The 14,690-nt window shown below is 36.7% G+C and overlaps 1 protein-coding gene across 1 annotated transcript in view; it reads left to right on the top strand.

Moving 5' to 3' along the window:
* SLC17A6 (solute carrier family 17 member 6) overlaps positions 1-12,121 on the top strand; it is a 31,837-nt gene extending 19,716 nt beyond the window's left edge. Inside the window, exons 4-12 of the mRNA XM_074543898.1 lie at positions 449-563; positions 2,297-2,384; positions 2,485-2,571; positions 3,483-3,625; positions 5,685-5,834; positions 7,191-7,323; positions 7,735-7,845; positions 9,366-9,493; positions 9,995-12,121. Coding sequence (XP_074399999.1) covers positions 449-563; positions 2,297-2,384; positions 2,485-2,571; positions 3,483-3,625; positions 5,685-5,834; positions 7,191-7,323; positions 7,735-7,845; positions 9,366-9,493; positions 9,995-10,327 — 1,288 coding nt within the window. The 3' untranslated portion in view covers positions 10,328-12,121. The remainder of the gene's footprint in view (positions 1-448; positions 564-2,296; positions 2,385-2,484; positions 2,572-3,482; positions 3,626-5,684; positions 5,835-7,190; positions 7,324-7,734; positions 7,846-9,365; positions 9,494-9,994) is intronic.
* The last annotated feature ends 2,569 nt before the right edge of the window (positions 12,122-14,690 follow it).

The raw sequence follows: 14,690 nt of genomic DNA, 5'->3' as shown, positions 1-14,690 counted from the left end.
CAGTCAGTATATTCCCCATATAAAGAACAGTAAAATATCTATACCTGTGATTCTATAAGATATATTTCCTTAGGAAATGATGCTAAATAGATGAACATACCCATGTTTGGTCCAACAAAACAGATTATTACACTAGATGGAAGTAGGCAATTTTCCAGTGCAGCCAGTATATTCCCTGTATAAAGAACAGTAAAATATCTATACCTGTGATTCTATAAGATATACTTCCTTAGGAAATGATGCTAAATAGATGAACATACCCATGTTTGGTCTCACAGACAGATTATTATTCTAGATGGAAGCAGACACTTTTCCAGTGCAATCATACATTCATATAAAGAACACACGTAGGGAACATGCACATTGACACATGAGCATATGTATGTAGAACAAATCAGTCGGGAGAGCACTGGAGTCACTTCCTTTCCCCTTTTTGCTGCCTTTGCAGGGTGTTTGGTGCTGCTATACTGCTGACATCTTCCCTGAACATGCTGATCCCATCTGCAGCCAGGGTGCACTACGGATGTGTCATCTTCGTGAGGATCCTGCAGGGCCTTGTGGAGGTATGGAGAACTGTAAAACCAGTAAATGCAATAGTGTTTGTTAGCCTTTAACTAGCAGCTGGAGCTCTGCAAGGAAGATAGAAATGGTTGTAAATTTATTACTGATGGTGAGTGCAAAGGATTTCAATGTATGAATTACTGCTGTTTGATTTTCCTTCAGCTATGAAATGTCATGGCAAAATGAGAAGCCAGTGAGATATGCATTTAGCACTGATGTTTCACTGAACTCCTGTACTGCATAAGGCTGATATTGGTGAAATTCTCAACAGTTACTTGTTAGACAGCATCACAGAATAAATATTTAACTAAAACCTGAGGTTATATCTTAAGTCCTGACCATGCTATGTTTTTGTTGGAATGAATAAGAGATTTACCATAATTTAAAAGAGGGAAAAAATAATTGAGCCTTTCCCCTTTTTCCTTTCCCCTTTTTCCTTTCCCCTTTTTCCTTTCCCCTTTTTCCTTTCCCCTTTTTCCTTTCCTTTCCTTTCCTTTCCTTTCCTTTCCTTTCCTTTCCTTTCCTTTCCTTTCCTTTCCTTTCCTTTCCTTTCCTTTCCTTTCCTTTCCTTTCCTTTCCTTTCCTTTCCTTTCCTTTCCTTTCCTTTCCTTTCCTTTCCTTTCCTTTCCTTTCCTTTCCTTTCCTTTCCTTTCCTTTCCTTTCCTTTCCTTTCCTTTCCTTTCCTTTCCTTTCCCTTTCCCTTTCCCTTCCTTTCCTTTCCTTTCCTTTCCTTTCCTTTCCTTTCCTTTCCTTTCCTTTCCTTTCCTTTCCTTTCCTTTCCTTTCCCTTTCCCTTTCCCTTTCCCTTTCCCTTTCCCTTTCCCTTTCCCTTTCCCTTTCCCTTTCCCTTTCCCTTTCCCTTTCCCTTTCCCTTTCCCTTTCCCTTTCCCTTTCCCTATATAACCTTTATATAAGTTATTGTATGTAACTTATACACACACACACATATATATATATGGTCTATATGCATATACCATAATTTTTAATCACAAATTTGTGTACATTTGTACATCTTAATCAGGAATTACTGTACATTCCATATAATAGCTTCTAAAATTTAAACACTGCAGGTTTAATTTTTCCATTGCTAAGTTAAAGGCTGGTTTTGAAGAGAGACCTAAAAGGTAGCTGGTTTAAAGCAAGTCAAATAATATAATTCAAATACTTACTTTATATGCTCAAGTAGGTTCATTAAAGACAGAGGGAATAAACTTCTCTTAAGGGTATATTTCTAAATGTTTATAGATCTTGTTTTCTAGTTGTAGAGCAGTGTCACTTTAACCAGTATTTCCTAAATTTTGCTTTAAATGTTAGGTAAAGAAGATAAGGGTTGGATAAATGGGTCCTGCATTAGCAAGACTTCAGAGAATCTGTGTTGTCATCCTTCCCTTGACTCTGGTTCTTGTGCACTAATGCTCTTTAATTATTTGGAATTCTTTCCTGGAAGGGGGGGAACATGTTTTATATTTGTTTAATTCAGTCTCTTTAATGATTTGGAAAGGAAACATGGTTTATATTTGTTTCTTATGGTCTCTGTAATGATTTGAAGTGACACACAAAACCCAGCTTGAACAGATACTGACGCTTTTCTGTGGCTGCACTCAGATTTTGCTGCAAAGGTGCAAAAAAGCATTCTCAGCCTCTTGTTGCTAGCGATTAGAGACAAAAGCTCATGCAAAGACAACCGAGTGAGTGCCTGACCAGCTTTAGCTAACCTGTGGCCCCCCATTTCCCAGGGGGTCACCTACCCTGCCTGCCACGGCATTTGGAGCAAGTGGGCCCCCCCATTAGAGAGGAGTAGGTTAGCAACCACCTCCTTTTGTGGTGAGTAACTCTGCCTTTCTGCCTCCCCTCCGTTTGTAATGCATGAGTGTGTTGACACTGATTTTTCCCCCCCTGCTGACCCACGTGTGTTGTTTTGTAGGTTCCTATGCGGGGGCCGTGATTGCAATGCCTTTGGCTGGGATTCTGGTGCAATACACTGGGTGGTCTTCTGTGTTCTATGTGTATGGTATGCATTTCTGCTCCTCTCACCCCAGGACTGTGGCACCTTCCTCTACCCTTTCCAAAAATGTAACAGCTACTGTCAAGAGGACAAAAAACCCCCAGAGAAGTGGGACTTTTAATCTAAAAATACAGCCTAGAGAAAAGACCAATGAGAGAACAGAATTTAAAGAGAAGAGTATGTAAGGAAGCAAGATAATAAAATAAGAAAAGCTAGCTCACCTTGAAACCTCCATTACTTTTAGCACAAGCAGTGCAAACTTCTGGGCAGATCTATAGCATCTCTGCTTACATTAACACCTCTCACACTGACAAAACTGCACATTTAGAGTGCCTGCCCTGAATAAGTTGTCCTGATTTTTATCTGAAGACCTACATAACTTTATCCACACCAGTTATGTTAACCTACACTGGCAGAAAAGAATGCCCCAAGGGAATTCAGTCTGTGTTTGTGTGAATTAAGTGGAAGCATTATAGGAATTTAATAAACTACTCAGGAAGTGCATTGCTATGTTGAAAAAGTTGCCAGTCTTCTATTCTGCAGGTAAAAATTTAGTGCAGTAATCAAACATCAGCATCTTAAAGCTGGATGGGCCTTCATTTACAGCTTGGTGAAATGAAATGGAAGCTCTTTCAGGGCACAAATTGATGTTAAGATCACTGAATATTCACTTACAGTGAAATAATCCTGTAAACAAAGCAAAAACTACTTCACTGTGCCATAGTCCTGCATGTATTTTGCATAAGTATTATTCCCAGGACCAAACTCTCTGTTGTAGAGTTATCTCTACTGAGAGAACTCATTGACAAAAATCAAAAATTGCCATTTAAATTTGTTGTAATTCTTCACAGATTTTTCTTCCTTGTTTGCTGCTTTATTGTGCATTTCTTTTAAAAGTCTTTCTTTCTGTTCCCAAGGGAGCTTTGGTATAGTCTGGTACATGTTTTGGCTTTTGGTTTCATATGAGAGTCCTGCCAAGCATCCTACAATCACAGATGAAGAAAGGAGATACATAGAAGAAAGCATTGGAGAGAGTGCCAACCTCCTAGGTGCAATGGAAGTAAGAACATTACCCACACACTGGTTTCCAATGAGATTGTAAGAAAAATAAACACCCCAGCAACCCAAAAAAGACAGCAACAAAAAAATCAAACACTCACCTTCAGACTGAAAAGTGTACTTTGAAAAATTTGAGCAAATGTGTTCCCAGGGGATGGGAAGATCTTAAATCTGCTGGTGGATTTCTGGGTGGATTCCTCTTTTGCACTAAGAGAGCACAGTTCTTGTGGCAGATAACTCATGGAATTTATGCCTCTTTGTCTACTCCAAATTACAAAAAAGAGGTACAGCTACATTTGAAACTGCACCTTCATTTAGACTTTTCTTATATCTTGAGCTGAAAAAGTCAGTTTCCTTCCTATATAGTAATTTCTGGAAGGTTTTCCTCTTCCTAAAAGCAAACTGCAGGAAAAGTGCTGCTTAGTGTCTCTTGAGGTCCCCAGAGCACCAGAAAATGCCCTTCCTTATTGTTTTATGTTTTGTCTGCCAGAAAAACTGCAAGTTGCAATAGAGCATGCTTTGAGATCCATAAGAACATTTCCCATTATTGCAGGGAACAATTCAGAACAATTCCCATTATTTCTCATTTTGCAGGAGACATGTTATCAAGCCTCTCATAATCTTAGTTCTGTAATGGTTTAGTTCTCAAGAACCATGTCTGACCTAAAAACCATGTATGAACCTTGAATTTTCCAGCCACTTAACACTCCAATTGTGCTAACTAATAATCATCTTATTTCTGTAACTGTTGAAAAGTTTTAAAGAAACTATTGCCATGGTTGTTCACTCATTCTGGAAAATAAAAAATAAATATTTAAGCCTCACTTCATCTGCTTAAATTTTTACACCACCCATTCCCAGTAGACCCCATCATATTTCCTATATGGTCAGAACACTGGTTCTTGACTGAACTGAGGAATTAACAATTTTTGACTTAGTAAAAATTTGGTTTAGTATTAAATAAGGAACCAAAAATATTACAAAGTCATTATTTGATAGCTGAAATTTTTAGATGTTATTGAGGGCCTGTTTCAGTTGCTAGTCAACTGCATTCAGGAGGGCTCATGGTTTTGAAAATCTGATATGAAATTAGTTACTTTGAAAGATGTCCATACAATTCTAATTTGGACTGTGCAATTTCTATTTTTTACTGTGGCTTTTTGATGAAACATTTTTTTCAAAGTGATTATCTTGTATCAATGGTTTGGTTGCTTCTAAAACATTTAAGCTGAAATTCTTCCCATACCATCAAGTTTGGGAATTAGATTTTCTGGCTGGCTTCTCATTAATTAAGTCACTTAATCCTTACTTCTTACTTAAGTGTAATTTAATAGATATACAAGATGTTGCAAGTATCTATCTATATATAGGCTGGTGTTTTTCTAAGAAAAGGCAGTATTCAAATCAATAGTAGACTGAATTAAGCCTGAATTCTTGCTGAAGTGATTTTCATGCCCTTATCTGGGTATGGATCCTGTGTTTGGTCCAACACAGATGGGTGGAAGCCTGGATTTGTGGACAGGTGCTGGGACTCAGCAGGGTTCTCCATCTGTCTTTCTTTATTTCTTTCTTTCTGCAATTTATTTTAAAAATACAATAATGCAAACAAAAAATATATTGACCAAGCAGTTTCATCTGAGACTTGATTTTAAAAAAGGTAGAATACTGCAGTATTTGAACAGTCAAGATTTAAATTTGAACAGTTAAGATTTAAATGTTCAAATACTTGTTTGCAGTAAATCTGAAAGAAATAATGTAGTTAGTGTGAAATATAACTGCTTCCTTACATGCAGCAATATTGTCCTTTAAAGACATTATTATTTAAACACACTCTTATTTTGGTCTAATGTTTATGCACATATTTATATGACTGAAATTAAAGCACTTGTACATGAGTGTTGTGATACAATCAAGTATCACCAAGTTTCTCCATTTGTGCATTTTGTGGTAACATTTATATGCTATAGTGCTTGTTGGACCACAGCTAAAGAAAAGGGGAAGGAAAGATGGAGAGCTGATAATGACCATCATGGTAACTGGATTCCCTTTCTGTGTTTCAGAAATACAAAACACCATGGAGGAAATTTTTTACATCTATGCCAGTCTATGCAATAATAGTTGCAAACTTCTGTAGAAGCTGGACTTTTTACTTGCTGCTAATTAGTCAGCCTGCTTACTTTGAGGAAGTGTTTGGATTTGAAATAAGCAAGGTATGTAAAAAGAATGTGAAGCTTTTATCTTAACTAAGTAAATATCAGAGCTAGTATTTGTAGTATTTATTAAGAAGTATTGCATTAAGTATTATAGTATTACTACAATTAAGTATCGTAGGATTTATTAAGAATAGGAAAGTGTTACACATCTTTATAATGGATTTATATCTTAAATCCTACTCATCCCAGTTCCTGTTTCCTTGACCAGTATGAATAAGTGACAAAGGATGGGATAGGGAAAGGTGGAGGCAGAGTGAGATTTAGAGATGATTTAAAGGGGGTTGCAAGTTAAGTGCTCAAACCCAGATTGTGCTTGGTATTAGAAATGTGTCAGCAGACACACCTCACTTTGTCCCTGATGCCTCAGGGGTTGCAGAATCCCACCAAAGCTTCTAGAAAACGCTGACAAATGGATTTTTCCAGGTGTCTTTTAAAAAGCAGGGCCATCTTGTTCTAGGAAGACAGTATAATTTGTGTGTATATATATATATATATATAACCTTTGTATGGTTATATGTGTGTATATATATATAAGTATATATATGTATATAAATGCATACATGTATATATGTATATAATGTATATATAGAGAGAGATATAGAGAGAGAGATATATATTTAACCTTTCTATATGCATCTTTAATGTGGTGAGAGCTGCTCCCCCTTTCTCACTCAGGAAGGAGCAAAGACAGAGGCAAATTGTGAGGTGTAGGGGTGGTCTGAGGCTCCATGGGCTTCATGTGAAGTTTGCACCAGACCTGGGAGGTAAATATGAATAACAGATATATAATCTATTGGAGCAGCCATCACAAAAGAACTACCTCTTGTTTTGCCATGTATGCTGCGCACTTTGAATACCACCAGTGGATATTCAGTATTTTGTCTTTCAGTACATACAAAGCTTTTCAGACGCACCTTTTGCCCATGTACACTTTGCAGCTTGGTCAGAAATCAAAGACAAATGGCCATGGTGTGATGATGATCCACAGGGAATCTGTCTGGGCATGTGAGCCTTGCTGCAAAGCTGCACTGAACACCGAAAGAAATGCAGCAATTCAGTTTTACACCTCTGATTGTGAATTTTCTGAAAATTCTGACAGGGGGACTGTAAGTGAGGGGAAAAAGCTTTAGCTTAAATATAAACTATGAAAACAATCTATAAACAACAAGTGTCCTGTCATCAGAACTTCTTAAAAATTCTCACTGTACTTCATAAAATAAAATAAAAGACTAAGTTTTAACACAGAGTGTGATGTTGAAAAGAAATAATTAATTAGCCCCTGAATGCTTCAGAAAATGAAGAATCAAAATTTTCTTATGGTTTGTGCTTTTCTAATTCTAATTTTAATTTTAGGTGGGCATCTTATCTGCTGTGCCACATTTAGTGATGACAATTATTGTCCCTATTGGGGGACAAATTGCTGACTTTTTAAGAAGCAGGCAGATTGTTTCAACGACCAATGTGAGGAAGATAATGAACTGTGGAGGTAAGTCTTTTTGTTTTATTTAAATGTTTCTTGAAGGGATTTGATGCTCATACCGTGTTCTGTGTAGAATAAAGAGACAAACTGCACAGCTGTATGCTCTCAGGAGGAAACACTTCCTGCATTTTTTATGCAGTGCAGATGGGGTTACTAAATAGAAGAAAACACAGGTGCTGTCATAGGCCATTTCCATAGAGTTATTTGGAATTTGGAAAACCATTTAGACTATTAAATAAATAGATGAGGTTTTGGAGGGGAATTTGCCAACTCTTAGCCACTTACTCAGCATTAGCTAACTTACATTAGTAAGTAATGTTTTATTTGTGTTCCTATGAAACAGCATGGCATTCTAAGGCCTGCAGTGTTTGATAGGGAATGTAACTCAATGTCTGGTTTTATTTATTATTTCACCAGGTTTTGGTATGGAAGCAACTCTCCTTCTCGTGGTGGGATATTCACACAGCAAAGGAGTGGCTATTTCATTCTTAGTGCTTGCTGTAGGCTTTAGTGGATTTGCCATATCTGGTAAGATTATATTACTATTAACACTAAACTATTTTATCTTGGGAGACAAAACATCTATCTTTGCTTTTATTCATGGATAGTAATTAAAAAGCCCACTCTGGAATTCCCAAAGGACATTATTTATTTAAATATATATTTATTTAACTCTATATAATATTTAAATATATATAATATTTAAATATATATTATTTATTTATATTTTTTATGGTCATGATAAAGGAATGTACATTTGGTATTACAGATTTTTATATTAGATTATTTCTATTCAAATAATTCAATCTTTTCCATGTTCATTGCAGTAAATTAGACTCTCTTCTCATTAAGATGCTAATGTACATTACAGATTTTTCTTGAAATCAAACATAGACAACAAACGGACTGGTATTACATAATGATACCTAAATGTACACAATTTTGTTTAAATAGAAGTATTTTATTGTTTTTCCACTGTATATTGTTTATTTCTTTGTTAATATTTTATTATTTAATTAATCTGGGGCCTGTTAGCATTATACTATTTTGGGGCCTAACTACCAGGATTTGTTTTCTGAATTAAAGTTCAGCTATTGCCCTTTCCTGCTGATTCATCATCCCTTTGCCTTTCCCATTCCCAAGTCAGCTGCCTCCCCTTGTTTTCCCACTGTGATTTTTGTATCCTCTCCCATGCTGGCTCCTTCTGTCCCAAACAGGCTCTCTTTCATTTTGTGCCAAACATCCAAAATCTCCTCTAATCAAATCTGTCCTTAATGTCACACATTCTTCTTTTGGACAATTTGGGAAGTGCGTTGCACCTTCCCCAAGCTGACCACATCACACTGCCTGCCCTTTCCATTGTACCATCTGTATCCAAAGGTTTGGATACAGATGGTATTCACTTAAATTCTGCGTTTGCTTATTTAGGTATTTATTTTGGGAACAATTCATTCTGTCTCTTTAGATTATTTAAATAGTTACGGCATATATTTTCAACAGAGCTGTGCTGCTGAAAATGTAAGAGAACAAGTAAATATATTTCAAAATTAATTAGTAATTCAGTTATAGATCCTGGTTTTTTTGTCCAATTTAACGCTGAAGAATAGAAAATAACTCCCTTCTGCTGGTCCATGTGACAAAAAGAAAAATGTGGGCAATAGGAAGAGAGCATGTTACACACAGGAAGAAGAAAAGACATGTTATTTACAGCATGAAATGGTCATGAAAAGGACAGTGAAATGCAAATTATTTCCTTGCCTAAATATCTTCTGGGTTCTCAACTCCACACAGACACTGCTGGGAGGTTTTGGGGTTTTGTTCTGTAGTTTTGGGAGAAAATTAACCTGGTATCCCTTTAAAATATTTCCTTAAAAGAAAATGAAAACCCAGAGTCTCTCTAGGAGTATTTAAGCATTGTTAGTCTTTGAGAGATAAAGAAATGCAATTAAGCAGCCCAAATATGTTATAGTAAAAATGCCATGTCACTTTTCTCAACTGAAGCACTGCTCTGCTCTTGGTGTGAACACTCACTGACCTTTCTATTGCAGGATTCAATGTCAACCACTTAGACATTGCCCCAAGGTATGCTAGCATTTTAATGGGCATTTCTAATGGAGTCGGGACCCTGTCTGGAATGGTTTGCCCTATAATTGTTGGAGCAATGACAAAGAACAAGGTAAATGGAAATACCATTCTCAAATCTTCCAGTTTGGTACAACTGGTTTCAAGAGAAAGACCTTTCTATGATACAACTTGCCAGGATATCCTTGCTGGAGTCTGGGACTTGCATCCAGGGATGCAAATTTGAGGCATGCTGCACTGTATGCCCATTAGGTTGATGCTTTTGTGGGCTGATGAATTTTTCACAGAAAGATGGATATAAATATTTCTGAAATGGATGCGTGAACGTGGTCTCACAGCCTCAATCCCTAATTTAAATCTTTCAGCTCAGAGGAATTAGGTAAATCTATGTGCTACTCTGGTTGGGCAAATTTCCTCTTTACAGACACGTGAAGAATGGCAGTATGGCTTCCTCATTTCTGCTTTAATTTCTTCTTTACATATTTGTGAAGAACGGCAGTATGTCTTCTTCATTTCTGCTTTAATTTCTTCTTTGCAGAAGTGTGAAGAATGGCTGTATGTCCTCCTCATTTCTGCTTTAATTTCTTCTTTGCAGACACGTGAAGAATGGCAGTATGTCTTCCTCATTGCTGCTTTGGTGCACTATGGAGGTGTGATCTTCTATGGCATATTTGCTTCGGGAGAGAAACAGCCCTGGGCAGACCCTGAACAGACAAGTGAAGAGAAATGTGGCTTTATTCATGAAGATGAACTTGCTGAGGAGACAGGGGACATTACTCAGAATTATGTAAATTATGGTACCACCAAGTCTTACGGTGCTACGACCCAGGTCAATGGTGGCTGGCCTAATGGCTGGGAGAAAAAAGAGGAATTTGTACAAGAGGAAGTACAAGACTCATACAACTACAAGGAAAGAGATTATTCATAACAAACCTAAATATTTGGTATATTTTGTAGTGTTTGTGATTAAATTCATTGTGATTGTTTGCACACAGAAATAAAATGTGGTATAAACATGTAAACACATATCAAACAGGAAGGTCTTACTGTAAAAAAAATACATCAAAGTGCAATCTGTATGAGTTGTGATGTTATCACTTTCATTAAGTTATATTTGTTCTATAAACATTAGAGTTTTAAGGGTTTACTGGTCAAAACTATAGAGGCAAGTAGATACTTTACAGCATACAAGAGCTAAAACTCATAATTACAGATTAAAGCACAACTAAGCAACCAAGTTGGCACATCTAATGCTCTTTTTAGAAAGCCAAAATTACTTGATCATTAAAAATGCACTTATATATTTGTTACACTGTATTGAGGCTGTGTTAAAGACACACATTTACTCAGTGCAATGTAGGAGTTGTGTGTTTAGCCCAGGACAAGAGCTTTCTTGAGGAAGAAAGGCTGAGTCCCAGGCATTGACGAGGATTGATCCAGTTCCCTTGCTGGTAATTGTATCAAGCCTAAAGAACAAATAGGGCATATTGTATGTTTATGGTGATTACATGCTGCAGGCTACTCTGTGATAAATAAAGGAATTATTTAGGAGTTTTATACTGAATGTTTTGGGCACAAATCTTTGTTTCTATCCTTTACAGAATGTCATGAAAATATAGACGTTGTCGTGTTCTTCCCTGCATTTATCAACTAATATAAAAACAGTATAAAGTATTGAGTCTGACTTTTCAGGCAGCCTGGTAAATCCCTTTATCAAAATACAAGCTTTATTATTCTATTCTTTGCAGTATATTCTGAATTTGTACTGGTGTCTTTAAAAAGAGAAAAAATACCCCAATATAACATAGAAAAGAATATAGTATTTTACAAAATTCCAAAGAGAAATTTACTATGAGCAAATAGCCCTATAAAAAAGATGCATTTGTTTTGCAGGATATTTTGAAACCATAGAAGAAACAGAGAATAATTTAACCCTTATTCTTCCCTTAATAGCTTTCATATTTTTACACATTGTGCCACAGTTGTATACATAGATATGTTTATTGAAGATACTGTAATTATAGAAAATATCATTATTTTAGAAATCCCTGAAATAAAAGATGTATTTGTCTTTCAATTAAACCTAATAATAATAATAATGGACACTGAATATGAGTAACATGAGGTCTCACACTAAACCAAAGTGGTAAATAACTAGTGTTGGGTTGAAAGAAGCCAACAAGCATCACGCTTGTCCTTTGAGCATAACTCAACAGTGACTGCAACATTAGTGTACCAAGCAATAAGTGCAATGCATTATGAAGTGCATAACCTTCTAGATGATATATTAACCTACATTTAGCTTGTTGTATATACTTGGGGTTGTTGGGATTGAACCAAACTGAACCAACTGGAGTTAGCAACGCCAGACCACTTCTTAATACTCTAAAATGACAACAATGATCCATTTCTTAATTCAATCCAATGAATATTATTGTATGTAATAATCCATTCTGGATTCCTGGTCTGTTCTTTGTATTGTGCTAGTGATTGGAAACCCTGCTACCGCAATATACAACTTGAGGATTGTTTTTTCTCCTTTTTTTTAAATGCAAATCATACCTTGACCTTAAGAAAAGAAGTATTTTGCTTTGTGCCTCAAAGTGATGTAAAACGTGACCATAGCTTTTGCTGTGTTTAATGAAAAAAGATGTGGACTGTGTCACTTTTGTTGCTGCAAAAAGTGTTAATAAAATGCTCTATTTATCCTTTTATATAAAAAGGACCACTAGAGTTTCTTGTAATTTTTGAACGGGTTTCAATGTAAATGACTTCAGTTATAGTGACTACAGAAAAAATTCTGCTACTGACATGGAGAGAGTTTCTCATCTGTGAGCTCTGCTCCAGACCCAAACTTTCACATTTTCTGTTCTTGCTGCAGCCCTGTGGTGGGAGAGGCGCCTGTCCCCAGATGTTTGTGCTCCCAGGAGGATGGCTGGCATAGGTGTGCAAGGAGGATCAGTGTGAGAGATGCATTGAACCCAGGAAAGACAGATTAATGTGTGTTAGCCAATAAGATGGCACAGATGAAAGAAAATTAAAAGGCATGCATGGCTGTTTGCGGAATTTTTCCTTTTCTCGGTTATCCAACAAGGCTCCTTAACTGAAACATACCACTTCCCATCCATTTTTAGATAAACCCCGCAGCAATCAGTAACTTTAAGAATTCCTATATTAAATAATAGGTATTTTTCTAATAAAATTTTTGCTTTTCAATAATTTTCCTTCACCAAGCAGAATAATGCAGAGGCATCAAACTGAGCAAAAGGCTTCAGACCACTGACCACAGCAGCAACAGGCCCAGTGCTTCTCACTTGAAAGATTCAAAAGTAGGACAAGCAGGGGCTTCAAAATTACTGCTGTATTTACAGCTCAGAAAATACAAACGAAATAAAAATCAATTCTTCTTGATTTTCAGAATCTTACAGGTTGTCTATCTAGAATTTATTTAAATAATTTCCTTTCATTAAATATAGGTAGGGGGTTTTTTCCTTAGCTTGAGACCTTTGAATTATGTAGAACAAAGGAGAGACTTTAATCCAGGCATTAGACACTGCACTGTTCAGCCAGCTACACCTCAGTAAGGACCTGACAATTGCCTGTGAGTGCTGCATTACTCAAGGAATCTCCACATTCTTATTTTAGCTTTTAGCTTCTAAAGCCTCCTTCACTTCCTCTTTCAATGGCTGAGCAGAAGAACCCATTCTTTTGGGAGGAAGAAGGAGCAGGATAGGTCCTAAGGTTTTTCCTTCTTCACAGATTCCTATTCATGTGAAAATGCAGGAAGCAATTATCGGGAACATGACAGAGAAGGAAGAAGGGAAAACAGAGAAAATAATTGGCATCTTTAAAGACAAGCATCAGCAGCTCTGTCTGCTTTAGGAACAAGGAGATTTGAGGGGACATGACCCCTCATCTAAACCCCTATATTTCTTCTTGGTAAATAGGTTTATGTTTTTCTCTTGCCACTTCACTTTTATAAAGGAGCATTGCTAAAATGCACCTGCTCTGGGCTGTGCCCTTTCTGCTCACAGGTTTCTCCTCTGTTCAGAGGCTTGCTCTGCAGGCGTGTTGCACATGTGTGGTGTTGTGCTCCCCTTTTGGAAATCTCAGAAGCTCAAATCCCCCTGTTTGTCAATCAGACCATGGTCACAGTCACCTCATGGCTTGGTCTGGTCACCAATTTCTGTTCTGCTCCCCATCTGCTACTCCCTGCTCACTTAATACGTTAAAAATAAATTGAATTGTTCCTCCCATTTTTATTTATTTGCTTGGTTATCTTTTCAAGGAGGCAAGTAAAAGGAAAGGGCTGAATCCAGACTCCATTTAAATTGTTAGGAAACTTTGCATTTGGATGGGCTGGAATAACACCTCAGATCTTCATGTCCTCAAATGATTCCATACAGACAGCATCAGCCAAATGGACAAGTCTTAAAATATTTGAATGTCCCTCAGTGGTATCCCTTCTGTTAACACATCCTCTTTGTTGCAGAGATAAAGCTATCATAAAATGTTCTTTACTTTCAAAAGTGATCATGAAATTCAATTGATCAAATTTTTAAAAAAACTTGCCTAAGGGGAAAAAGAAAAGCCTCAAGGTAAAGGTTGGATAAAAGTTACAAAAGAATATCTGCAAATACGAATTAAATTCTCTTTCAGCGTGAAGCTAGGAATAGGAATGAGGGTGAAAGTCAGAATAAATGTCACAGTTCAAAGCTGTACAGTAAGAAAGATAACATCACAGTCTCAGTTGCTGCCTCTGAGAGATGAAATGCTTTGTTCCTTTCATGATAAGCTGTGAAGCAGTTTAAAGGCTGGTATAAGTCTGGATTAACTACTCAACAGCAGCTGCTTTTGTACCTATTGGAAATTTGTGTCTTTTGCATTAATAATTTTCATTGTGCTGGGAGATGTAGGAGTGAAGGACCTAGAACTGCAATCAGATATTTTAATTAGTTATCTGTGGATGTCCTCTCCATCCAGCTAGTGTGTCTCATGTTGCTATTTTAGCTTTGCTTGATGTCTCCTCACTCAGCTGTAACCCCAAGCACAGCAAAAATGAAAAGTATTTTCTGTTTGCTTATGAGCCACTACAGATCCTGTGTGCTTAATTATACTGAGTCAAATGCTTAGACAAAATGTGCCATGGTCAGGAATTCATGTTCAAAACTATTGGTTTTGGTAAAATTTTAACATTAGAAACATATAATCCTTGCAATTTTTGGTTCAGGTGAAAGAGTTTCTTTCAAACACCACAGGTGAGAGGTTAGAAAACAATACAAAATTACATT

Source organism: Zonotrichia albicollis, chromosome 6, assembly GCF_047830755.1.
Source record: "Zonotrichia albicollis isolate bZonAlb1 chromosome 6, bZonAlb1.hap1, whole genome shotgun sequence".
NCBI lineage: Eukaryota > Metazoa > Chordata > Aves > Passeriformes > Passerellidae > Zonotrichia > Zonotrichia albicollis.
This window is presented reverse-complemented; position numbering and strand designations above follow the sequence as displayed.